The sequence below is a fragment of the Camelus bactrianus genome, chromosome 16 (assembly GCF_048773025.1).
Source record: "Camelus bactrianus isolate YW-2024 breed Bactrian camel chromosome 16, ASM4877302v1, whole genome shotgun sequence".
Classification (NCBI taxonomy): domain Eukaryota; kingdom Metazoa; phylum Chordata; class Mammalia; order Artiodactyla; family Camelidae; genus Camelus; species Camelus bactrianus.
In genome coordinates, this window is record NC_133554.1 from 8,671,736 (window position 1) to 8,699,098 (window position 27,363).

Genomic DNA, 27,363 nt, shown 5'->3' on the forward strand with positions numbered 1-27,363 from the left:
AATGGATTATCCTACTTTTCCTCACTGATTTTAATTGCTGTCTTTAAGTTTACCTTGTGTTTGGTTATGTATTTTGGTTACTTTCTGTCCGCTTATCTATTTATCTTTTCTTTGATAATAAACTTAGAATTATTGTGAACTTTTAAATATGTTTTAAAGTCTGGTAGGGCTAGTCCTCTCTCCATTTATTCTTATTTTTTCAGAAAAATTGCAATGTTTTCTTGTATTTCTTAGATTGCTTTAAACACAACAAAATAAAGGGACTTTTTTATTTTTTGTTTTTTTTTGGTTGTTGTTTGTTTTGTTTTACTTTGTTTTAAGAACCAAGATCTGCTTAAGTCAGAAGACTGAAAATGGAGGGTCGAGGGAAGGACAGTAAAAACTACATTTTTGTTGAGAAATATAAAGTGTTGAGAGTGGTCTATTTTGGGTTTTTGGTCTTTTTTTTTTAAGGAAAAAAAACCTTTCTGATCTTATGGGAGTTTAACATGGTGCCCTTGTCAGGAGTGTGGATTCATTATGTAATTCATTTGCTCTACAAATACGTATGGTGTGCCCACTCTGCCAGACACTGGTGATGCCATGAATGTTGAGCAAAATCCAAGGCCCTCTCATGGAATTTGTCATGAGGAGGAGCTATTTAAATAATTCCATGAATAAATATAAAATGATAACAATGATGGGTGCTATTCTGGAGAGTACATGGTGCCCTAAGAGTTTATAAAAGAAGATTAGACCCAGGAAGGTCTATGAAGGCTTTCTGGAATCAGGCTCTCCCTGAAGAGTTAGGCAGATGAAAGACAAGGAAGTAATAGAAACACTCCTCTGCTTCAATATAACTTGGCTTACATAACAGCAAAGTCCAGGGGGTAGACTGGCTTCCAAAAAGGCCAGAATTCAAGGATTTTTAAAATCATTGTCAGGACTCTTTTCTCTCTCTCCATCTTTTGATTTTGCTTCTCTCTCTGTTAATGTCACAGATTTTCTTTTTTTTTCCCCCCACATGGAGATATGTTTCAGTGCCCAGGATTACAGAAGGGTATCTATAGCAGTGGCAGAAAAAGGACTCTGATTGGTTCTGCTCGGATCACATGTCCAATCCTGGACCAATCACTGTACCCAGTGGATGAGGTACTTTGACCCACCCACTTGAATTACAGACTGGGATAGGGAAAGGGAACCATGTTACTGCTAGAGCCATTATGTGATGGAAAGAAAAGGCAGTTTTTTTGGTTTCTTTTTGTTTTTACCAGAAAAATGAGACAGCTCTTAGGGTAGGCAAAGGAGCAGATGTCTACTAGGCAGTAAACATTTACTGAGCAGTTATTATGCATTGCTATTTTTTTCTGCATGCATTTAAAAAAATCTCTCACCATGTAAATCAGAGACCAAGTGAAAACAAGAAAAGAGGAGAGAAATGAAAATATCTTTAAATGAAGAAAATAATCTATTAACTTGTTTTAACCATTGGTTTTGCTCTTTGGCCTGAGAAATGCTAACAGATTTACCTAAAATATCTTAAGAAAATCCTCCAATGTGGATGTAAACTACAGGGGTAACAAAGAGTTCTACATTAGTTATCTAATTTATAGAAAGAACTTTAAGTAAATAGTTCAATTTTCTGTTTGAATTAAGGAATGCCTACAAACAAAATATAGGCAAAATATTCAGTGTTCTTTTTAATAGCAAAGGCCATTTTGCCCATAATATGTGGACTTCTTAATACACCGCTAGGTGGCAGTAGTTTGTAGCCCGTGGTCATTAACAGATGAAAACTCCTTAAATACAATTTTATTTTTAGACAATAGAAAGAAAGAAAGAAGCTTACTAGTTATACAAGAATCACATGGTGTTTTGGCCATTTCTACCCTGTGAACTAAAAGTCTACATCTGTGAAAAGATGTCCACAAAATACAGTTAAATTTTAAAGCAAATTGCAGAACAATATTCATACATTCTCCCTCAATCCCTCTCTCACTTCCTTCCCTCCTTACACAAACAGTTACTGAGCACCCACTCTGTGGGTCACTGGAAATAAGGAGATGAGCAAAGTAGCAAAAGTGCAGCCCCCATGGGTCTCATAACCCCTTATAGACGGACGGATATGTAAGTTCCACTTATAACAGACCGATACTAGAAAGAACATTTTTGTACTTGAGTTTCTCTTGGGCAGTGGTTCTCAAAGTGTGGTCTGGGCCATGAGATTGAAACTATCTTTATAAATAACACTAAGATCTTATTTTCCCCTATTCATGCTTACTCTCTCCTGAATGTATAATGGAGTTTTCCAGAGGCTCCATATGTTGATTTGCAACAAAGTGACTGCAGAAGCAGATATGAGAATCCAGATATTTTCTATTAAGCCAGACATTAAAGAGAGTCACAAAAATGTAACACCATGTTACTCTTCTCACTTTTTTTTTTTTTTTGGCTTGGGAAATGTAATTATTTTAATTAAAATTATTTACATTAATATGAACTAATTAATAAATATCCTAAATCTTTCCTACTTTTACTTTCCAAAGGTAAATATCAACAGATTATCTTCTGCATAAACAAAATCTCTTTGGTGTCCTTGGTCACTTTTAAGAATATGTTGGAGACTGGTACCAGAAAGTTTGAAAGCTACTGTTCTAGTATGTGTATTCTGAAGTAGGGTTGCTGGGTCACATAGGGTGTCTGCATTTTCAATTTTACTAGATGTTGCCAAATTGCTCCCCAAAGTGGCTAAAGCTGACCTTTAAAAAAAAAATCTGTATGTAGTTGTGAGTTTTGTTTTCAGGCAAATTTGAAACTAAAGAATTATAGAATTTTATTAAACTAAGCTAGTGATACAACAGAAATTTGATCTATGAAGTATTGAATATCTTTTCTAAACAATAGTGAGAAATTCAAGGTAATTTTATTTTTAGTGTACTCAGAGGAAGAAGTTTTTTTCTTGGCCACCCAAAATAGAGTTGTAGAGTGTCAACATTAAATGTATCGGAAAATTTATTTTTGTTTGGTGCCTCGTGGGAGGTAGAAGTGTACAAGTTATGCAAATAAACTTTTTTTTTTTTAACCATCAGGGGAATTTCATTTTTCTTAAGATTACCTTCTGCAATTTTGGTTAAAACCTAAACCATGTTCCACTGACACCCAATTTGTAAAAAAAAGGCTGAGGCATCTAATTTTTTTTAAAATAATTCAAAAGCTGTTAGTTTATAGGTCTCTTTATAAGTGAGAGTTTATTTCAAGAAACTCAGATTTTTCTTATAACTGTAGAGAATTTAAATTATGCAAGTGTAGCTGATCTAATACTTTACCTGCATTATATTTTAGCAATGAGATGTGGGTAAATACAAAAACTGACGTCTATGGTTGAAGGACCAAGAGGCAAGAGTATTAATTAGCTGTTTCTTACAATGGTTTTTCACATAGTGTATTGCACACTCTGCTCTAGTAAAATGCAAAGGGACCACAATCAGCTGCTACCTGCCTACTTATGGTTGAGGGCTTTCAGCAACCAAATGTTAACCTGGGTGGGATTTTATTCTGCTGCTCAGCCAGGCCCAGGTATGCAGAGAAGGTGAACTAGGTTAGAAACTGAAGCACACCACAAGTCAGGAGTCATGTCTGAGCAGTAACAATACTGTTGATGCAATGCACATCGTGAGAACAAATGGGAATTGGTTTTTGTCTGTTGCTAGGAGATTATCCAGCTATTAGCAGGGCTAACTGAGGGAACTGTGTCTTCAGTAGGGGGGAAGATCTGCTGTCTCCCAGCAGGTAATGGTCTCTAAAGTTGTTGATCCAGGTGTGAGTATGTTTGAAGGTGTAATTCTTTTTTTTGTTAGACACCAAATTAGGTTTATTTCAGGGGTATAAGTATGACATAAATGTATTAACATTTAACACATTTATAATCAAGGGAACTTTTTCATTGAATCATCACAGTAAATGTCAGAAAAAAACCTGATAAAATCTAACAAAATATTTTTTCATTAAGGTCAAATCGACATAACATAAAATTCAATCATTTTAAAGTGGACAATTCAGTAGCTTCCAATATATTCACAATGTCATGCAACCATAACCACATATAGTTCTAGACCATTTCCATCACCCCAAAAAGAAACCCTAAACCTGTTTAGCAGTCATGTCCCAATTCGCCCTCCTCTCAGACCCAGACAACCATTAATTTACTTTGCAAATTAATCTCTCTGTGAATTTGCCTATACTAGACATGAAGGTGTAATTCTATATGGCAGGTCCTTTCGTGGGGAAGATAAGCTAAATCTGCTGGTTCTAGCCTTTTGGATTACTGACTTTATTTGAATCACTTCAAGCAGTAAATAGCTAAGAAATCATCTAATTCAGCTATTTTTTTTTTTGATAGAAGAAAATAAGATCTAGAGAGGGTCATGTATTCATGCAATCACTAGAAAGGTATCTTTTTAACACTCACTCTGTTGAGGGTAGGCACTGACCTGATCATGAATAAGTAGGGTGAAAATATACTTTATCATCCAAACCAGGACACTTTTGAGAGTGAAAGGGGGTACTATTAATAATTATACCGAGATATTAAACAAAAGCCGAAACTCTCCTGGGAAAACTTGAACGTAGAGTCACCCTATGACATAATCCTAGCCCTCAAGGAACCCAGTGTCTAACGGGAAAGAGCTGTGTAACCCCGAGATGGGGCTAATTATGCACTGTGATAAGTATTCAGAGGTGTGCTGAGGTGGGGCTGCTGCTGACCCAGCGAGGAAAGCCCTCTCAGAGAAAGTGCCACTCCAGCTGGGTGCTGAGGGGTGAGTCGTGGTTTATCAGGTGGAGGAGGAAGGAAGGTGTTCCCAGCAGAAGGAAGAGAATGTACAAAACCTTAGCACCATTTTGATGCTTGGTGGTGGGTGGGTGCTGCAAGCGGTTTCCTGTGGCCAGGATGCATGAGGGGAGGACAGGAGATGCTGAAACAAGGCCCGTGGGGACCAGGTTATCAGGGCCTTGCCTGCTGTGCTGAGGAGTGTGGATTTTATCTTTGTAGGCACAGGGGCGCCACTGAAGGATTTTAAACAGGGCCGTGATCTAATCAGGTTTGTATCTTAGAAAGTTCACTCTGACAGTACATGGGAGATCTATTGGAGAAGGAAAGAACGATCAGGAGGCTTTTGCATTAAGACAGATGAAAGATGACAAGACTGAAAATAGGCAGTGATGGTGGGGATAAGCTTTAAGGGGCAGAGTTGAAGGCTTTTAAAGAATATTGGCTCAAAGAACTAAAAAACCCAGAGGTTATGCCTGTTTCAAGCATGGCTGTTTCCAGAAGCTCAGACAATGCCAGTAGGATCTGGACTGTCTTCTTAGCTCAGCTCCGCATCCTCTGTGACAGGTTCTACCTTGAGAATTTATATCCCCTCAACTTCAGATCCAGTAGGAGAGGACTCCTGCCTTGATTCTCAGAGCATCAACCAATCAGTCACTGGGGCCAAGGGAATGGAAATCTCCGATTGGCCAGGCTGGGTCACATGCTCCAGCCTGAGTTGAGGATGAGGCCGTACAGAATTTGGACCAACTGACAGGAGAAAGAAGCAGATCCAACAGGAAAATCTGGGGCTTTTGCTGGAAAGAGTGGAGTACATACTGGAGTCGGGGGGTGAAGGACACCTATGAGGGAGGCAGAGCTGGGCTGACCCCCAGGACACTGCTCTGACCCCTGCCCCTTGGCCACAGAGCACAGTTGGGAAAAGGTCATCCTGAGTCAGGAGGGAGTCATCCTCAGTTTCCACAGAGGTGTGTCCCTTTCTCTCCCCATGAGGAGGAGACGGGAGGAACTAACGTGACTGAATTGAATCTGGCATATGCTGTGAATACAGGTGGAGTTATTTTATCTCAAAAGGGCCACATGGCTCCAACCCCCCCTCTCTGACCCAGTACCCCTCCATTTCTTCTTCCCAGGAAGTGGGTGAGCGGGTGAGGTGGAGCCGGCCCTGCAGACCCAGATCTGTCGGCCCGCAGGGTGAGAGCAAGGAGGCTCCGTTTTGATCTCAGGCCTAAAGTGCAGGGCCTGTGGCCATCCTGGCTTTGGGTGCATCACCCCCTGATTTGTGGAATGGCCAACCAACAGTTCTCAAATCAGTTAAGGTGGTGGAGCAGGAGTTGCTTCAAAATGATGGTCTTCCATATTTGTAGGGTTTTTAACATTGTCATCTTCATGCTCCAAATAGCTCAGGCGGGGAAGTGTTTTATTTCTAAATTTATCCATGAGTATTAAGCTAGTGGGTGACTTGGGGTTTCCTGAGGGGCTAGAATACACAAAAAGCTCCTGTGAAATCTTGATATATTTAATTCTATCATCCAAACTGGAAACAATTTTGTTGGCAGAAAATGTGGTTTTATTACAGGTGCCCAGTATAAAATCTCAACCAAGTTACACACACCCAGAGGAAAATGATTTGTCAAACTGGTAGATTTTCCATAAATGTCCAACATTCAGTAAATATTTATCAAGTGCCTACTATGTGCCAGGCTTTGAGCTGGACACTGGGAATACAGCAGTGAGCCAGAGATCTTCCACCCAAAAGGAGCCCCCAGATCAGGAAGGAGGATGGAAAAGTAACCAGGCAGTTACAATGCAGAGGGAGAAGTGTTTCTCCAGGGCTAAGTCCAGGAGTCATTCATTCACTCATTCAACTGATTGTTTATTCAACATATTTACTGAGCATCTACAATGGTCCAGGGCATTGTGCTAGGAACAGAGAAAACAGTGGGGGAAAGACAGTCTCTGCCCTCGTGTTGCTTTCAGTCTAGTGGGGAAGAAAGACAGGTGAGCAGGTAATTACAGCGTGCTAATGCTATGAGAGGGGAGCCTCTAAGAGGGCACCAGACCCAAATTTGGAGTGGTGAGGCAAGGATTTAAGGAGAGATGGGAAGGATCAGAAGGTGGGGAAGGATGTTCCAGACCGAGGGGGCAGGACTGTGCATAGTCATAGGGGCAAGAGAGGCCATGGGCAAAGTAATTTGAAATGGCTGGAGCAAAACTCTGGGGGAGTACAGTTACAAGGCAGTGGGGAAGGAGAGCATTGGCAAGAGATAACTGCTGACCAGATCCTGACAAATCTGGTAACCCAGATTAAGGAGTCTGGGCTTTTTCTGATGCTAATGGGTAAAGAGATTTAAGCAAGGGGATGAAGCGGTCAGATGTTCACTTTACAAGGTCACTGGCTGCCACGTGGGAGGAGGATTGCAGGCTGAGACACCAGAGGCAGGAGGCCAACTGGGAGGCTGCTGGTGTTCTCTTGCCAAGTGCTGGCAAGGTCCTAGGAGTTGAACAGCCAATGAGAAAAGTGGGCTGATCAGAGAGCTACTTGAGAGGCACAATCAACAGAAGGTGGGGAACACTGGAAAGGACTCCAGACCCATGCTGATTTCTGAGTTCACCAACTAAGAAGACAGCAGAGCACAAGAAGTTTGGAAGTGGGGTTGGATAATTAATTCCCTCCGTGTATGTCGAACTTGAGGGGCCTGTGGGAGAGGCATATGGCGATGTCCTGGGGCAACTTGGTCTGGAACTGGGGAGAGAGAGTTCAGCTGGAGCCTGCAATTGGCAGTCATCAGAAAAAAGGGGTACTGAGCCTGTGGGCATTGGTGAGGTCACTCATGAGTGTTAGGAGCGAGATGAGGACCCTGAGAAAGACTACCATTGAAGAGATGTTTCCAAGAGATGCAAGCTCACAAATGAGACCGATACAGGCTAGAAAGGCAGGAGGAGGGCCAGGAGATGGTGTCCCAGAAACCAAGGAGGAGTTAACATTGATTGTATGTGCTTTCATCTTTTGCTATAGATGTGGATGGTTTACAGAGAATTTGTAAGAGGAAAGCATGCACGTAAAACATTTCATCCTTTAGCCTTTTTCTTTCTTTCTCTCTCTCTGTAATTTAGGAAAAGAGTCCTCTCTTCGGATAGTGGAATACCAGAGGTCCATAAGGCCACAGGTAAAGAATCACTGGCCTAAAATAAGGAGGTACTATGAGAAACTGGAAGTCTCCATGGAGTCTAGGAAGAGAGAACCTGGGGGGGTGCTCATGTCCCCACCGGTCCAGCATCTCAGTCCAAGGAACGCTCCTGGGCCTTTTGCACAGTTCATGGCGCTCTTCCTGCATGCCTGTTAGCTGCATTTCCCAGGGTCTGCTTAGAATTCAGCATCTTGTGAGTCTGCTTGGGAAAGTGTCAAGTCCTCAGGCTCCAGCAGATGAACTTGAAGGAACTGATGAGGTTCAGGGGCCTACAAAGCTGACTTGGGCCTCGGGACCCCACTAGGGTACTTGTTTGACAGAACAGCAGCCCACTCGCCGGGCATCTCATTAGCTGCAGCACATCGCACTGGAGCTGCTGCCTCCCAGCATCTCAGGGACAGGAGTCAGGCAGGGAGGGGCATGACACTGTTTGCCTGGAACTCTACACAAGGGAAGAAGCAATAATGAAAATTATGGTGGAGGGTATTAAGTCCCCTGAACTCTCATCTTGAATCTGCCATTTAATCTCCCCTTTCTTTCCTTTTCCCTATGATTCTTCCCAGGGGAACCTTTTTCCTGTAGCTCCGCCAATACATGTATTGCAAAATGACAGCTCCGTGTGTAACTTCTGTCCTTTGGTCCAGAAGGTGACTTCTGTCCTGTGTTGATTGTTTGGTGCAGCGGGAAGCCCAGGAGGAACCCTGGGTGAGAACTTGGATCACTGTGGTCAGTCTTGCCAAGGTCACAGAGAGGCTCTGGGGGTTTGGGGGTTGTGTAGGTGGGGAGGAGTAGCAAAAACGAAAAGTCCTCCCCCGCCCTTGACCAACGCACAAGACATGACGTGTGACTTGTGCAAAAGAGTGCTCAGCTGTAACTGCCACCCACAGCCTCTCAACATGTGAGGTGGATGGGGTGCATGGGAATAAGACATGTGCTTGGTGGGGGCTGTGCTGGGGATGGGAGACTGGGAGGCTCTGCACAGTCAAACGCCAAGATTTAAGATCATTTAGAGCCACACAAACAGGGGAGGGAAAAGGGGGACAAGTGCCAGGAACTGAGTAGTTTCTCACAGGTAGGAGCCTTGGAAGCCAGTGGTCCTCCGCCTGGAGCCTCCCTCAGCAGAAGTTCAAGGCCTGACTCCTCTCCATCCTCAGGGCTGAGTCAGGATCACTGCCCCTTCTTATAAGATTCAGGAAGTGCTTATCTTACAGAGCTTCATAACAGGACCACTGGCTTTCGGGACCTGGATACCTACTGAAGTTCAACCATTCTTGACTGTTTTAAAATAAGCTGTGTGAACCCTCTTCCGCTTGCCAAAAAGAAGTAACGGTTTTTTCACGATGATGGTTTTCCATATTTGCAGGGATATCAATGTCATCATAGTCAGCTTCAGGCTCAATATAACTTGGGACAGCAACTGTCTTCTTATTTCTAACTTTTTTTACCGATGAGTAGGCAGCTGGTGGCTGACTTGGGGTTTCCTGTGGGGCTAGAATATACACAAAAAGTATTAGATGCAAAGCTATTGTATGTTTGTATATTTTTGACCAAGTGGTTCTGCATCATTTTCATGGGTTTTGGTGATCCTCCCACTTCTTGGTGGACCAGATCCCCATTTTACAGAGGAAACTGAGACCTGGCCATGATACAGTCTCAGGCCCACCCAAGTGAGTCAGTGGCAAATATGGGTCAGATGTCTTGACTCCCATGTCCTTCTGTCTGAGACTGCACTGCAGTGAGAACCATGAAACAGAAGCGTAGACAAGAAACTGATCAGAGCTAGTAGCCAAATGAGTGGTGTTGTATCTACAGATCCTAATTCTCATAAGGAAGTGATACAAACCATAGTTCCTTTTGGGATAATCCCTCACAATGACGTATACTGCTTTCCAGAACTATCCATAATTGCTCATGTCTGTCATCTCTTTGCTAAGGAGGAGGCAGTGGTGTTTTCAAAAAGTGGGATTAGTGGGGGATGGGTGCCTAGCAAATGGGCTAACGTGTTAGGAAAATGACAATGAAACAGCTCAGCTCCACCTTTGATGGAGACTGGAACTGCCTCACCACACTCTCACCCGTTCCTAAGAGATCCTGAAAAATGATCACTATTTCATTTCCTGCAAAGTTCTGCAGTTAGACAGATCCAAGTTCATGTTCTTCCATCAGTCACTAGCTGTGTGACTATGGCTAAGTCACTTATCTTCTCTGTGCTTCAGGGTCCTCATCTACCAGAGGAGCATAATTATGTACCAGCCTCATAGAGTTGTTGAGAGGATTAGATGAGATAACACCTAGAAGGTGCCCACCATGGGGCCTGACACACAGTGCCTGCTCAAGAAGTGTTAGCTAATATTGTTTTTCACTCACTGAATCAAAACATTTTTGTTTATTATCTATGAAGCTCCAGGCACTGTTCTTAGTGGTGGGTAAAGAGTGGTAAACAGGACAAGAAAGGCATCTGTTTTCTAGAATTTGTATTCAAGTTTATATTACATTTTAGTTGATAATGACCAAATGAACTAAATAAGACCACTTAGGGTAATTGCCATGAGCTTCATAAAGAAAATTAGCAGGATCTCTTTAGATAGGATGATCAGGAATGGCCTCTCTGAGGTAGTGACATTTGAGTTGAAACCTGAAGGGTGAGGTAAAGTCAGCTCTGTGTAGAGCTTAAGGAAGAACATTCCAGCCAGGGGAACCAGGCAGAATTCTTCTGATAGGAAGTGGGAGAGACCTAGTGACCCCCCCCCCCACATTCCTTTTTACTCATGCTCCAAGCTGGAATTTGAATATGAATTTCCACATTGAATATTGGGAGCATTGGTACTTAATCATCTGTTTAAACCAGGTTGCTGCCACCTGCAAATTCCAGTGTTATGGACTGAATGTGTCCCCACAAAAATCATATGGTGAAGCCCTAACCACCAGTGTGGCTGTATTTGGAGGTGGGGCCTCTAAGGAAGTAATGGAGGTTAAGGAAGGTCATAAGACTGTGGCCCTGATCCAATAGGATTGGTGCCCTTTTAAGAAGAGACACCAGAGAGCGCTCTCCCCTCCGTGTGAGAACATAGTGAGAAGGCTGCTATCTTCAAGCCATAAGGAGTCCTCATCAGAAACCAAATCGGCTGGCACCTTCATCTTGGACTTCTAGCCTCCAGAACTGTGAGAAAGTTACTGCTGTTTAAGCCATATTTTCTGTGTTACTGTTTTATGGGCAGCCTGAGCTGACTAAGACACCTAGATAAAGTTGTTATCTTATCCTGAATGAGCCTCTTTATCAGCAAAATACTCACGAGCATCTTTTGGAGAAAGCTTACCCCGGGGTGGCAGAGGGGGTAATTGAACTGAGAATTGATCGGTAACATTCCTGGAGAGAGAGGAAGAAGAGGAGTCAGTGTTTGGTTTTGATCACGCCTGCTGATTTAAAGGAAAACGTTGGGGAAAGTGGACAGAATTGAACATTTAAACCTTGGTTCCTAAAAATTGGAAGCATTTCCTTCCCTTTCTAGGCCTTGCATCCCATTTGTATTAGAGGGAAGGGAGGTGAAGCACTGTAACTGGGAGCACAGAGCTCATCTTCCGGTGTCCCCTGAGCTGGCTTAGGAGGGGGAGATAAGCACCAGGTGTATTTTGACCTACAAAACAGATACACTTCTACTGCTAAATATATGTATATACACCATGTGATGGCAGTACTGGGTATACATCCTGCCAATCATGGAAAGACATGTTACTAGAATGTTCCTAGCAGCACAGTTTGTAACAGCCCCAAATTGGGCACGACCCAAATGCCCATCAGCAATAGAATGGATACATTCATCATGGTTCACTGCCACAGCGGAAGGCTCTATGGCAACAAGAATGAACAATCTACAACTACACACAATGAATCTCACAAAACACGCTGAACAGAAGAATCTAAACACCAGATGGTACATACTGTATAATTCCAGGTATATAAAGCATAAAACCAAGGGAAAACTAGTCTGTTCTATTTCAGATAGTGGTTATCCTTGGGGTGTAATGGCTGAAAGGGGATGTCTGGGGTTGAGGTGCTGGTGATTTTGTTTCTTGATCTGGGTGCCAGCCACCAGGTCTGTTCAGTTTGTGGAAGTTCACTGAGTTGTCCTCTTACCATGTGCATTTTTCTGTATTCGTATTATAGTTCAGTAAGAAGTTTTAACAAAGAGATAGACTCCCAGCAAAACTCCTTACCTACAGCCCCAGCCCCCTCCATGTAGGTCACCATGTAGGTTAAAGTAGGTCATGTGGGCGCTCTGGTCTATGTGACTCCCCCGCCCAGTAAAACCCTGGAAACCAAGGCTTGAGTGAACTTCTCTGGCTGGCAATGCTTCTCATGTGCTGTCACACATCAGTGTTGGGAGAATTAGGTGCTGTCCGTGTGATTCCCTTGGGAGAGGACAGCTGGAAGCTTGCACCTGCTCTCTCCTGGACTCCGCCACATGCGCCTTTCCCCTTTGCTGAGTTTAATGGGTATCCTTTTGCTGAAATAACCTATAACCCTTTCTGGGTCCTGTGAATCCTCCTAGCAAATAATCAAGCCTGAAAGTCGTCTTGGGGATCCCCGACACAGATAACAATCATAAAGCCTCGAGATATCACAAAATACAAAAGCAAAGAGTTTGTCATATTTTTGTTCTGCACAGTAGCTTTTAGAGGACTATACTTGCAATCCATCAAAAGAAAAGAAGGGTAAATCTAACCCTGAGTGGTGGGCCCAGAACCTAGGGCCGGACCTGTGACCTCTGTCCAACTAGATGAGACGAGGGAGGACTTGGAGAGCAGAGAGAGCCATATGGTGCCCTATGTCCCCAAAGCCCTGCAGCCTTTCCCTTTAGAGTGGGAAGAATTGGCAGAGATGACATCGCACTGCAGTTTAGGTCATATTAGCAACAGTAGCGTAGGTGCAAGAATGGAAGTGAGCAGTTGGTTCTCAGAGTTAAAAAAAAGCGGAAGGATTCCCTCCCCCTCCCCCGACTTACTCGTACATCTCTTCATCTCTCTGCTTCTGTTTCAAGGGCTTGACAATTTCCCATTTCTTGCCTAGGGAAGCAAATAAGCGTATTCGTTTAGGAAGAATTAGCAAAAGTTTTGATTTGAGAGTTTAGAAGAGATGAGAGAACCGGCGAATTCGGGACTTTGGGAAGAAGAGCCGTCCAGAGGAAGCAGACTTAGGGACACAGAACTGGTGAGTGGGAGAGGCGGAACTTCCCCCAGGCAGTCTGACCGCAGGGCCTGGACGCTAATCCAGGGCTGGCTGTGCGTGTTTCCTCATTGCCTGGTACTCAGCCTGCCCAGCATGTAGTTGGCACTCAGAAATATTGGTCGAATGACTAGCCAAAAGTGTGGTTGGGAGGAAATGAGATACAGGCTGGGAAAAGCAGTTTGTAAACTGAGATGTGCTGGATGTGTAAGTTATTACTCATTATAACCTGCTTGTTAATAGAAGTGGGTCAAGATAGAAGAAAACAGGTAAAGTTTTTGTTCAGGCTCGTACTTCTGTCCATATCTAGAAATGAAATATTTTAAAATGGCAAATGGTTAGAGGACTCTAAGGGCCAGAACTCACTTTCTGTATTAAAAAAAAACCCCAAAACCAAAAACCAATTGCTGTCAAAGCATGGAGGGGAAAGAACATTGAACGGGGAGCCTAGAGGACCCAAGTTCTGGTTCCAACTCTGACACCAATTCCAATAAGACCTCAACCAAGAATTTGCCTGAACCTCAATTTTCTTATTTCTGAAAAGGGATTGAGAAGAATGACAAAAAGTTTTCACTTCTTGAGCAGCCCTGACCTTTCAGCACTGGTTCAGTAGAATTCTGAAGCTGTATCCAGAGGCAACGAGGGGACAATGCCTTGATCTTGGAGAGATGCCTGCCCAGGTTGCCCCAGGGGAAGGTGGCTGTACCTCTCAGTGTATTCACCCTTTCCAGGTGTGCTCCAGGTTCTGGTCATTGTGTAAAGGGATAGGATCTCAAGAAAATACACCGTTGAATTGAGGATTTCATGTTTTTGGAAATTAGTAGTAAATTTGAAACCCACTAGTAGATAATCTAAAATTACGTTAATCCTACAGAAATTTATGCTTATTTATGTCTGAGGATGCTAAGACTGTCTGGCCAAGACAGATATACCAGAAAATTCAGAGTATGATCTTAGAGCAGGCAATCGGGGTGGTCAAACGTGGTGATCATAGAAGGAGTCCATTTTTCATGCCTCAAGACATTAAAAAAAATAACTTTGTTGGAGAATGATTGATGTAAAAGAAGCTGTACATATTTCATATGTACAACATGTATGCAACTTTACACATTTGGCGTGAAGACAGTTTTTGACATTCTGTGGACTCTTGTCCCAGAGGTGAGGTGCTGTGACCAGCAGCACTACAGCACAGTGCACCCTGAAACAGAAGCTGCTTCCCCCCAAACTCTTGGGGCTGGAGAGTTCCTGGAGATTAGGTAACCTCCCTCCCTTCGCTATGCAGACGGGGAAATTGAGGCCCAAATGCACAAATTAGTGGCAGGGCTAGGACTCAAATCCAAAATGCATGATGTTCAATCCAGAGTCCAACCTGGACAGGCCCAGAACTAATCTCTTTGCCCTAAAGGAGCCCTAATACACTGATAACCACCCTGCCCCTCCCTTCCCTCCACCTGCCCCGGCAAGGTGGTCATTACCTTTTCTAAACAGACTCCTACAGACACAGAACATGATGATGCCCAGGCCCACGGAGACAACGACGATGGCCACAGCCAGGATGATCCAGAAATTGCTCCTCCACCAATCCATCGCCATGGGATCCTGAAAAGAATGGGGAAAGAGGAAGGCGCATGAGTGAAAGGCTTGCTGGGGCGGTGGGGGCCATATCTACCATGGTGTGCAGCTACATCGGCTTAGGGATCAGACAGGCTCTGGTTCACAGTCAAACCCTGCCGATTAGCAGCTGGGAGACCTCAGGAAAGTGACTTAACTTTCTGTAAGCCTCAGTGTTCTCATCTGCAACATGGGCATGATACTGTCTATGCTTCACAGGGGATTTACAAAGATTAGAGGTAAGACGTACTTATTAGTTCCTCTAGACACGGTAGACATAATCACGCCTCTTTCTTATACTGTCAAACATGCAACAGGAGGAGGAAGTGCCATTTAAAGCAATAACTGATTGCAGTTGATTTTATATCAAAGGGGCAACATAGACTGAATTCATAACAGGGGAGATAGAATTTTGAGAGGTTCTTTTTTTTTTTTTTTTTTGAGGTAGGGGTTAGGAAAATACCTTGATGGGTCTCTTTGAGTGAGGTGTGGTCAGAGGGGAGAAGGTGAAGATGCAAAAGCAAACTGAGTTAGTCTGCACAAGAGAAGGGAGAGGAATTTGGGTGTAGAAGGCTGGCTGACCAGAGAGGAGGAGAGTCTGGGGAGAGGGTAACAGCAGAGGGAGAGGTCAAGAAGAGGGTAGATCTTAAATGTTCTCCCCATAAGAAAGAAGTGGTAGTTTTGTGATGGAGATGTTAGGTACCACTTTGGGGGTAATCATTCTACAACATGCAAGTGTATCAAATCAACACATAGTACACCTTTAACTTACACAAGTATCTCAGTAATGTCAATTGTATCTCAATAAGGCTGAGGGAAGAAAGAGAGAGGGGGAAAAAAAGAGAGCACATAAAGTTGGAGCATCATTAGATAGTCCCTGTAGTGGAAAATGACCAATGCATTTGTGGGAAAATTATGTCTAATATTCAGTCTTCAGCTGTTGCCTGTGTAATGCTGTGTTCTAATCTGTTCCCATCAAATTCCACTAAAATTGCACAACCAAAGCTTTTATGAAAAGAGGAGGAGCCGCCAGAGAAATATTCAGGGAGATCTTGGCGGGGGGCGGGGGGAGGCGGCGGCTGGGCTCCCGTTATCTGTGGAATGGGCACTTTGCTAGTTCACTTGGATATTAAAGTAAAAATGATCCTTGAAGTCTGGGAGATAACTTGACATATCCTGGTTATATGAGAATTATATGAGTTTCACCATTTAGCCCGTGGAAACTCACTCACTCGTGATCATAGCGTACCATTTCTGATTCATGCTTCTATCAATATTAACGCCATCAGCAGGGACCGAGGAAGGAGGCTGAGATACAGGGGCCAAAGAAGGATGCTACTGAAGCCATTATTACTACAAAGACCTCTGACTTGGCTTACGACTTAAACATGTGTTTGTATTACTGGCATAGTGTCTTCATTTATTAAGCTGTTATGTTATGATTTGGAGTTTCAGTTCCAAGCTTCATTTCTTCTGTGAAGGTTTGGCTTGGTGAGTAGAATGTTCTTTGGATATTCATAAAGTTAGATGTGGCAAAACCAATCATACGTCACTAGTATTCTTCCATGCACGTAACCCTGCTACTTAATTTTTTGCTTAATGCTCTGTTTTTGTCATTTATTGATGTTGGTAGTTGTCTGAGGATTTACTCTTGAGAGAGTGAAGTGTCAGCTGCTGGGGGTGTCTCACCCCCAAGGCATGCGTTTGGCAGAAGTTTTGTTGTAGATCACATTTTCAGGGTGCACAAAAGAAAGCGAGAGAGGCAGAAGAACAAATAGAAAAAGGGTAACCATGGAGAATGGAAACTTGGCTCTCAGTCGAGGCCTGTGAAATCTGGTTTTGCAGGGCCCCATGAGGTCACAGGGCACTGGACTTAAGAAGATGCCATATATAAGGGCAGCCTCTTTGTTCAACAAACTAAATTGGAATTTCACCTTATTTAGCTCTGGGGAACCAGATAGTTGGATGCATAGATAAATAAATGGCTGGCTGGCTGGCTGGATACATACAAATATAGATGCATAGATACATGGAATGATGGAAAGATGGATGGATAGAGAGATAGAGTTTTCTCCCCTTCATTTTCTCATTCTCTTTTCTCTTATATACACTTTGTTTTTCTTTTCTCTTATTTAAATGTCTTCTGGTTCTTAGTCTAATTTCCTCCCCCCCCATTTTTTTAAATATCTTTGTCTTTTTCTTTTATTTTTGAAGAATTTCTCCAAAAAGAAACATAAACATACTCTTTAGAGCTGTACAAATAAATAACAGGACACAGAGTTAAAAGCTGTTGCATTTGAAGAGTGTGACTGGGCGGAAGGACAGAAGTGGGAAGACAGGCAGTTATAACTTTCCACCACAAACCCTCTGAACTACTTGATTTTTTCTTTTGCATTTACTTTGATAAAATTGAAGAAGAGCCAATAAACCATATAGTGTAGATTTCCCATTGTCCAGATTTCAAGTTCAAAGACATGTTATTCTCATCAGATTCTCAGGGAGAAAGGGGAAGTAGGATGATGTCAGAAAATGAAACTCTGGGTCACTTTTCAGAACTCAGTAAGGTGGTAAGTATTTTGCAGCTTTGTTCTCACACATCGGGTGCTTTGATTTGCCGTCAGATGTTTTGCGTGTGTTCAGTGTGCCAAGCAGTCTCTGCAAGTGCTTTCTCACCACTCACCTCGTTTCATCCTCACCACCACACCCTCTTCCAGACAGGGGGCTGATTCTGAGGTCAAATGACCCACCCCAGGTCACCCGGGTAGGAGGGAGGGCAGAATGCTTTCTGTGTCACATGGCCTTCCTCTGTGGATGTTAGTCGTGATGCCCCCAAGTCATCAAGGAAAGACCAAACAGGGTTCAGGATATCTTACTCTAAAAGGAGTGTTGCTGTGGTGTTGACATGGTTGTATGAGGGGTCCAGGGATTCCCCAGAATGAATGATCAGGGCCCACTGTCAGGAATGCAGGTCCCAAGTTCCCCACATTCTTAGACCAGAGAAATAGCACTCTTCCCCATGGACTGCTGAGTGCTGCATTTTCAACAGAACAAAGAAGATCTTGTCTTTCGGGGAGAATGCAGCTGAAGAGGGTATGACCAGGGCCCATATTCCATTCCCAGTTGGATGTTCTCTGGTCTACCAGGCTAGTTTAATGGCCAGGGTGCCCCCAAAGAGGGGAGAGGCGCCCTGGGGAGAGGTGGCTGAGAGGACAGCCGGTGGGGAGCATGTCACGGCTGCATGATCAGGTTCAGGCCCTGGAAAGGTAGGAAACTGAGTCCCACCTGTTAGCAGGCCTGCAGTAGATAAGATTGTGGGGTGCAGGCCTCCCAAGAGCTACTGAAGCATGGGGCAAAGAGGTGTTTGCGTGACAGGATGCTGCAGTCAGCCCAAAGATGCAGCTGATCCTCTCCAGGGACCACAAGGGACCTCTCAAGGGCCAGGGGTTGAATCTCTACCCAATACCACAAGCTTGGTGGGCAGGAATGGCCCACTGATGGGAGACCTCCTGTGGGAAACTGTCTCCCTGTCTTTCCTCCTCAATCCCACATCAGGGAAGTCGCCCTCTCTCTACTCCCTCCCCTGGGCAAAGCGGGGAGCTTTGAATCAAAGACAGCAATGTTAAAATAAGCATGACAAAATTTTTACAACTGAAATGAGTCTACTTAGTAATCAAAAGTAACTTAAAATTTGAGAATTGGACTGAAATGTCATTGGGGGAGCCCAGGCAGCAGCATTTCTTACAAAAAAACTGTATTCGTCTGCAGCAGCCGCTCTCACAAAATCACAAATTCCCAAAGAGGCAGTGGCTTAAAAACACACAGAAGTGTTATCTCACAGTTCTGGAGGTCAGAGGGCCAATATGATGCCAGCAGGCTAAAATCAAAGTGTGGGCAGGGCTGGGTCCCTTCTGGAGGCTCCTCTGGAGAAGCCGTCTCCTGACTCCTCAGTTTCTGGAGGTCCCTCATGTTCCGTGGCTCGTGGCCCCTTCCTCCACCTTCAAAGCCAGCAGTGCCGCGTGTCTCTGGCCACTCTTCCCTAGTCACGTCCGACCTCCTCTCCCACTTACAAGGACCCTGGTACTGACATCTGGCCTACCTGGATAATCCAGGGTCAGCTCCCCGTCTCCAGGGCAGCTGATTCCCAATCTCAGTTCCACCTGCGACCTTAGTTCCCATGTAATCTGACATATTCATGGGTTCCAGAGGTTAGGATGTGGACATCTTGTGGGGGGAATGGGGCCACCACACAATTTACCACATGCTCTTACCTCCGGAAGATGAGGCGCTAGTTAGAGTGGTTCCATGGGTTTATACATTTTAAAATTTTCACTCGTTTGCCTTCTATTAATGTCTCAGAAGGAACGGGGGAAAAAGTCAGTGATGATTCCACTGTCTTGACCGATGCTGTCCACCTGGTGAAGAAGCAGTGGGGACCTGCCACAAGTCTGGGGACAGACACAGGTCTCTATTTCTGGGAGGTGACTGCCACACGGGAGGGGAAATCATTGTTTTTCACGAGTCTGAGGACACAGGAAGGTTCTCAAGGCAGGACTTGGACTCAGAGATAAGGCCCCATGAGCCAGAGTGGACCAGCCCACAGTCCAGTACAGACCAGAAGAGGGTAGGATCCAGTGTGGGCCCAGAGCTGGTCTAGCCCTGAATTGTAGGTCAGCAGGTCCCAGGGCATGGGAGGGTGTGGGGCTGAGTCCACAGATACAGGTGAGGGGTCCTGGCTGCCAGGAGGAGGTCAGGGAGCTGCAGGGCCTGACCCCAGTTTGATGTCAACTGGGAGAGCATTGGGTGGACACCATGAATGGAAGGAGGAAGAGGAAGAGGAACCAGGGGAGAAGGCTTTAGTTATTAGTTATCAAGTACCTGGGATGTGTCAGGCCCTGGGGCAAGAGCTTGAGGAATATTGTAAGTTCCCAACCCTGCCTGGGTCCTGGCCATTGGGGTTTGTTTGTTTGTTTTAATAAAGTGCTCCAAGTGATTTCAATGGGCCAATGCTGAGAAAGAGTGATATACATGTAATCACTTAATCCTTATTATAAGCTGGTGTTGGGGATGTTATTAGTGCCCCCACTGCACCGACAAAGAGGTAGGACCCAGAGAGATTAAATAATTTGCTAAGGGCAGCACAGCGAGCAATCGACTACTCTAAGATTGCAGGGCAGCCCAGTCTGGCACCAAAGTTTGTGGTCTTTTTACTCTGCCAGGCTGAAACCAAGCTGGTAGATGTTTCTTTTCATAACAGAACTGAAAGCAGAACCCTTGGTCAAGATCTTCCAATACTGGCAAGACCTCAGCCTTTAGCTGTGACTTGTTCCAAAATAACAAGAACCTCAATAAGAAAATGCACCTTAGAAAAGCAACACACATCCTGTGCTGCTTTACCACGAGTTACAGGCCGCATCTCATTCAGTCCTCACAGCCGCTCTATGAGGCAGGTCATAATTATAATCCCATTTTATAGATAAGAAAATAGAGGCCTAGAAGAGCTCAATCAACTTGCCCAAGGTTGCAGGGCGAGGAAGTGGGAAAATCAGAAGCCAAACTGAGGCCTTTCTAACTCTAAGGCCCTAAACTGTGACCACCAAGCTAGGGTTTTGGGAAATGTATCAAAATGCAGACACCAGGGTCCTAGGTCCCTACTCCACTCCTAATTCTGATTTGTACGACTGGTGTGGGCCTCAGGAATCAGCATGGCTAACAAGCTCTCTGGGTGATCCCTAGGCCTCGGGGAGGAACACCGCCTCCGGCCAGCCTGCAGACCCCCAGCTGGGGCAGCTGAGGAAGCTGGAGGCTTGTGCCCCACAACAGTCCTAGGCAGGAGCAGCAGCAGCGGGTAGAGTGAAGGTGCTAAAAATGACTCTTTGAACCCAGATGCCTCTCCTGTTTGCTTGTCACACACTGCCTGGAATTTCACCATCAAATCACTTATCTTCAGAACAAAGTCCCACGCTCCCTCCTCTCCCCACTTCCCCTCCATTTAATCTCATTTGCCTGGGTGTGCTGGACACTGAGGAAGAGAAACTGGGTGTGAATGACTTTGTTGGAGCTTCAGGATTTCCTCCTTAGGATGTTAACAGGAGCAGGGACATGCTAGAATCTTCCAGATTCCTTAGAGGATAGTCATAGCTACATACAATGTAGGAATGACGCCCCTGCAGGACCAGGAAGACCCTGTAATCTAGGCGTCATGCTCCCCCTGCTTGTTGTCTCCTCCTGGCCTCACGGATGCTCCCTGCTCAGGAGCTCACCGTCCTATACTTTCTCTCCCTCTTTCTCCTCAATCATCCTGCCCTTAGGACGGACTCTGTATCTCACTCTGTCCTCCATCATAGCTTCAGAGGAGCTCTGGTTAGCTTGACAAAAGTCCAGAAGGCAAGGGAAGCATGAATTTCAAGAAGGGAGGAAAATGAGGTAGAGAAAATATTGTTTAAAATACAGTATCAGAGATGTCAGTGTGTTTATCAACTGTGACGGCGCCAGGAAAGAGGACCAGAATGAAGCACTGGGATAGAAGAGAGAGCAGGAACTACCTTCGCCTTCACGGGCCCAGAGACAAGAATGAGATTTTACAAGAGAATAAGAAGGGAAAGAGGGTGTGCTGTTCAGTGGAAGCAGCCTGGGGCGTTGGGGCAGGAAGCCAAGAGCTCACACCCAAAAGCTACTCTCTCTCTCTGAAATATGTTATGATCAATATATGGAATGCATTTTCCCTCCAACTGAGCCTGCCTACTCTTCCTGTGACATTTGTTCTGCTGGTTCATTTGCTCCTTGTCTGTCTCTCACACTGACCTATAAGCTCTAGGAGAGCAAGGGCCTTATCGCCCTCTTTACCCCTGTTTCCAGGGCCTGGAACATCACCTGGAACACAGTAGGGGATCCATCCAGTATCTGCAAACATATGAATGAATGACTGATGCCCTGGCCGCTTTCCTCTGCCATTGGCAGACTTCCCCTCTGCTGATGCAAAGCAGTAGGCAGTTTGGACCCAGAGTCTGAAATTCAAGCACCGGGTGTTCTAATTCTAAAGCCACCTCACCTGGACACACGACCTTGGGTGGGCTCCCTGCTCTCCCCGCCACCTTTGGGGAGGCCGTCAAGCCACTGGCTGGGAAGCAGAGGTCAGGCAGGCGTTGTGGGCTGGCGTTGTGGGCTGGATTGGCAGCTTCTCTCTTGTTTCTGCTCATTCCTGCAGTGCCCTAAGGCACTCTGGTCAACAAGCCTGTTTCAATTCTGAGTGATGTCAGGGTTGGAGAGCTGCTAAAAGCAACCACCCTCCAGCCCTGACTCTCACTTCCCCAAAAAGCACTTCCGGGGAGTCAGTGACAGAAATCATAGTCACTGTCCATCACCGGGAAACCCGGAGACTGTGGGTTTATTCAGAAATTGGTTTGTTTGTTTTTTTTTAACCAAGATCCTCAGGGTAAGATACTCAGTTTGCAGGTTGACAGCTACACATATATTCTCATAAATAAAACATGTTTCACAAAATGTCTTTACATGTGATACACTCCAACCAACATTTTCACACCTATTCTAGCCCATTTCACAAGAAAAAGTCCTGAGTTTATTTCAAAACCCACTAATGGTTAGACCCTGTATATTGACAACTTGAATTCTTCTTGTGAAAAATAAATGATCTGAAATAGTCCCAAAAGGTGTGGGTAGGATGCATTTGGTGGGGGGGGGGGTGCATTGCTTAAAGTTTCAGAAAGTAGGAGTTGGAAGAGTCTTCAGAAAATTTCTGTGGGAAGAGGCAGAAGACTTGCAGACAACTCAGCAGGAAGATGGGGAGGTCTGACTATGAATCCAGCTCCTTGCTCTCTGCCAGTAAGGGCTTTGTGGCCCCAGACACAAATCCCCTCTACCTGAGGTCTGCACTGCTACTCCACTGAGGACTGGCTAGTTGGCTGGTCGGAGCTGAGATATGCTGTCCTTAGTATAGACTTAGTATAGAAAGAAGAACATAAAAGATCTCATTAACAAGTATTTATATCGATGACATGTGGAAATGGTCATATTTTGGATATAATGGGATAAGTAAAAGGTATTACTAAACTTAATTTCATCTTTTTTTTCCCTTCTATTTTAATTTTGGCCCCCAGCTGAAATTCCTGCCGGCAACCCCCTACCCCCCGCCACAACTCACACTAAGATTCTTAGGATTGCCATCTGGGCATGTTGGACTTACTGATGTCAGCTCAAAAAATTGTAAAACTGTGTAAAAACAGAATGGAATTCAACAGAAGAATGGATAAGTGGTCTGGTATTGTCATACAACGAAATGCTACCCAGAAATTTTTAAAAAATGAGTTCCTGATACACACAACAATATAGATGAATCCTGACAACGTTAAGTGAAGGAAGCCAATTGTAAAAGCGTATGGGGGAGGGTATCGCTCAGTGGTAGGGTTCATGCTTAGCGTGCACGAGGTCCTCTGTTAACCAGTACCTCTGCTAAAAAATAAGTAAATAAATAAACCCACCCCCACCCGAAAAATCCTGAACAAATAAAAGAGTATACCCTGTATGAGTCTCTACATGAAGTTCAAGAACAGAATGAACTACTGCGATAGAAACCAGAATAGTGGTTTCAATGGGGGCAGAAAGGGCCTGACTGCAAAGGGGCCCAAGGGAACTTTCAGGAATGACGGAGATGTCTGCATCTTGTCAGGCAATTGTCAAACGTATGGAACTGTACATTTAAGATCTAGGCACTTTAGTTAGAATTATAGCTCATTAAAAGAGTAAAAATAAAAGCTAGAATGAGCTGCCTTTCCAGCACTTAGCAGGTGGGGCAGGGAATGAAGTCTCCTGGTAGGAAATGGGGACTGTTAAACTCCGGGTATTGGTGTGTGGGGGGATTTGGAATTATGCTGGGGAAGGGGATGAGAAGAAACAGGAGGAGGGGAGGAAGGGGAGCCAGCAGGAGAAGCAGCTCCTGGAAGGTGCTCAGGGGTGGAGCAGCCAGAGGGTCAAGAACAGGGCTGTAGCGTGTCAGTTTCCAGAGGTTCACGTTGCTGCGTGAGAAACCTCTCCTGAGGCCCCGTCTGATCTTTCGTAAATTTTACTGCATCTGCCAGTGTGTTGTGAGCAGTTTTGTTTTGTTAGGGTGATGTGGGGAAGCAAGGAAGCTGAGTTTCACCCCGGGGTCAGTGGCTTACCTATAGGGGCTTGGAGCGAGGGCTACCCACAGGAAAGAGGGGGTCTCCTGGGTAACCCATGGAAGTCTTCAGAAAGGCTTTGGACTTCGCAGGATGTGGAATGAGGGTTTGAGCTGCTCTCTACCTAGATCTCAAGGGTCCGGGAGACCATAGATAATCCTGAGGCTACACTTGCAAGTCAGCATAAGCAGTGCTTGCCTGAATTCAGCTCTAGTTCCCAGACTGTCACTGCCCACGCTCCATGAGGACAAGTTCCTGCCTGACCTCCTGACCCCCTCGCGGATGTCAGCACCAGGAATGGCCATGTAGAGAGTTGATGGCAACTTAAAAACCCGAGTGCGCCTGAGGAGGGGCAGGGCAGTGTAGTAAAAGGAGTCCGGCCTCTCTTCTCCTTCTCTCTGTCCTCGCATTTCTGGGGAAGTCTGACTATGAGTCTCAGAACTACATCTTGTCAGGCAACTGTCAAATGTATGGAACTGTACATTTAAGACCTAGGCAGAGGAAGCAGAAGGTGAGCCAAACAGCTCCTTTTTGGCAGTGCAGAGCCAGGCTGATCGCACGTGCTTCCTTCAGTGTGACAGCTCATCACACCAGCCCTCAGAATAATCCTGTTGTCTGATTTATTTCATTTTGGGGCTTGACTCTGTTCGTACAAGCTGACTCATTACAGTTTCTTGCTCCCCTGGCCACAGTTAGAAATTACCTCTATTTGCTAGCAAAAATGAAACATATCATAAAATCTAACCGTAGCAGAACAGATCCTCCCATAGGGCCAGTGGTTGTATACATCAATTACAAAAATTTGGGGGGGGGGAAGAAAATAGAAATACATTTATAAAATGATCACATCTTTTGATTCCATAATACCATTTTTAGAAACCTAGCCTAAGAAGTGATCTGAAGGAAGTCAGAATCTAACAGGGTAACCATGTGCACCACCTCTGTAGAGATAAACAGGGAGCTTCGCAGCAGTCCAACAGGGGGTGCTTGGGGAGAAAATGACACGCTGGCCACTTGTTGGGATAGGATGCTGCAATCAAGGGATCGTTAGGAAGAACACATTATGAGTTATCGGGAAACCACATAAGATGAAAAAAGCAGAGTACTGACTTGTGTCTATACTGTAGCCACATCTCCCAGCATTACCTGAGAATGTGGCTGGAAATGTCAGGGAGGAAATACAGAAGAATGATTTTGATTATTTAGTGTAAGAGTAGGATTCTTTCTTTCCCTCCCATCCAGCCTTGCTGTCAGCCATAAACACATTTTCAAAAATTTAGGTATCACATTTTATAAGAGCTTCTGCTTCCTGCTCCCAAACAGGTCATTTTTCCAGTTCCTCTGGGATGTTCGGGGTGATGTGTTAGTGGAAACTTCCAGAGCTACAGATCATTCACACTTCCTAGTAAGTTTATCCCAGGATTTCTACACCCTAGAAGCCCTTCCTTGGGTCTAAGCAGATTGCCTCTTGCTGCTGATTTCTTTTTCTTATTTGTTTGGCTTTAAGAATGTGGAGAGAAACTTGAACCTGTCACCCAGGGGCTCTCTGGCAGGAATGCTAGTGTCACATTTAGTGGGTGGAGTGGATCAGGGATGCTTGTGCCCTGATGGCAGCGATGAAGCCTGTATTTCTATGTCTAAAGTGTCCTTACATCAAAATAAAACATGGATCACTTTCCAAAACCTGAGGGAGAAAAGACTGGAAGGCAAGAGAGCAAACTCTTTACTGTGGTTGTTGGGAGGTGCTGGGCTTTGGGGTCATTGTTTCCCCTATTGCTCTAATTTTCAGAAAGAAAAAAAAAAGATGCTCTAAAAAAATGAAAAGAAGCTCCCAGCTCAGCAATCCCCACTTCCCATGCTCCCTCAGAGGCCATATGTGTAATGGGGTCACGAAAGGGAGTGGCTTTTGGGTCAAGTGATTCGTGAGAAGGTGGAAGTATAAAGAACAGCCAAACGCAGGTCTCCTCCTGACCCCAACCCAACACACCTGACCTGAGGCCTCTGGAAGGCAGAATGCCATATAGATACATCCCCGAATGCCAGAGACACAGTGATAGACACCAGGGCTGGTGGCATTCATCCAAGGGCTTCAAGATGGAGCCCAAAGCTCATACAGTCAATGCCTCCAGCCCCTCCTCCAGCACAGACCAGTCAGGGTCCTCTCACAGGTCAGTTACCCAAACTCGCCATCAGAATCCAGACGGATAACAACCCCCTCACAGACACACGTCTCTCTCCCAATCATTATGTCATTTCAACCTGAGAGGTAGCCTCTTCATGGTCCCACAGTACCCACGAGGAGATGGAGGCCCAGGGAGGCGAAGTAATGCCAAGGTCACCTAGCCAGTCACCAGCAGGGCAGATTCTTCAAGGCCCGTGTTTCTCCAGCCCCACTCAGCGGTCCTACCCAGGGCCTAGGCTACAACTCCCCACGGTTCCGGGCCGAGCCCAGGCGGTCACTCGCACTGACACATACCCAGGTGCTTACCTGAGCTGCAAGGGTGTCCAGATGTGAGCGGCTGAGGGGGCAGCAGGGCCCTGAGTGCCATGGCTTGGGTGCAGCTGGGAAGAGGCGGTTCCTCGCCCACAGGCCTTCCGATCACCCCAAGCCTGAGTGCCAGCCTGACCACACTTCCCCTTTCTGCTCAGCCCACCCGGGAGAGGCCCAGGCGCTGTCACCAGGCAACCAATCCCTCTTCCAAGAAAGCTGACTCCCAAGGCTTCCCAGGAGGCAGAATCTTCTCGCTGCCCCTGCGGTCCAGCGAGGCCCACCAGCGGTCCTGCCTGGGGTGGAGGGGTCAGGCCCCAGGGTGGAGACTTGGCAGTGTGTTGGGGTTTGGGGGGTCCCCACAAACGAGCCTGCCCTGAGCATCCAGAAAAACGAAAAGGAGCCCAACTCCCACCCAGACCCAGAGCTGGACCCAGAGCTGGACCCAGAGCCAGACCTGGGCGAGAAACCAGCTCACGTGTGCACACAGTGTCCCACAAGGAAAACAGCTCTCGCCAACCCCGGGGAGCCCTGGGACTGCTGACCCAGCTTCCGCCCAGGGAGGCGAGGGGGGCCTCCTGTTTTGGGGGGTGTGTGACAGGCCGCATCAAGAAAGGGGTCCAGCTGATTGTTGGACTGAGTAGAGTCTCCACACAACACTATGGCCCCTGAAATGGGGGCCGGGGTGGGGAAACCAATCAACCATTTTGTGGAATCAACTATGCTAACTGAAATGAGCGGTCATGTCAGTAAAAATAGCCAAACTGGTGTGTGTTGTGTCTGCCCGGGGTGAATAAGTTATGATTATTCTCAGTGATAATGATGCTATTCTGGGAGGTCTGGTAAATGTTGAACAGTCAGCTCTTGGG

At 45.4% G+C, this 27,363-nt stretch overlaps 2 protein-coding genes across 5 annotated transcripts in view; one reads left to right on the forward strand and one right to left on the reverse strand.

Moving 5' to 3' along the window:
- The window catches only part of RABEP1 (rabaptin, RAB GTPase binding effector protein 1), a 165,766-nt gene that overhangs the window by 30,400 nt on the left and 108,003 nt on the right, over window positions 1-27,363 (forward strand). The gene's annotated exons all lie outside the window — the stretch shown is intronic.
- SCIMP (SLP adaptor and CSK interacting membrane protein) lies at window positions 6,663-26,639 on the reverse strand. Of its 4 annotated transcripts, XM_045516456.2 has the most exons (6): window positions 21,882-22,098; window positions 14,698-14,821; window positions 13,002-13,062; window positions 11,292-11,365; window positions 9,254-9,487; window positions 6,663-8,440 (listed from the first exon to the last, which is right to left on the reverse strand). In XM_045516456.2, exons 2-5 carry the CDS (start codon window positions 14,813-14,815, stop codon window positions 9,279-9,281), a joined length of 462 nt encoding a protein of 153 aa, XP_045372412.1. In that variant the 5' UTR covers window positions 14,816-14,821; window positions 21,882-22,098; the 3' UTR covers window positions 6,663-8,440; window positions 9,254-9,278. The 4 variants fall into 4 exon arrangements, with proteins under 4 accessions (XP_045372412.1, XP_010952943.1, XP_045372413.1 ...); XM_010954641.3 differs by lacking the exon at window positions 21,882-22,098 and adding an exon at window positions 26,495-26,639 and having other exon boundaries at window positions 6,663-9,487; XM_045516457.2 differs by having other exon boundaries at window positions 6,663-9,487; window positions 11,316-11,365; window positions 21,882-22,101.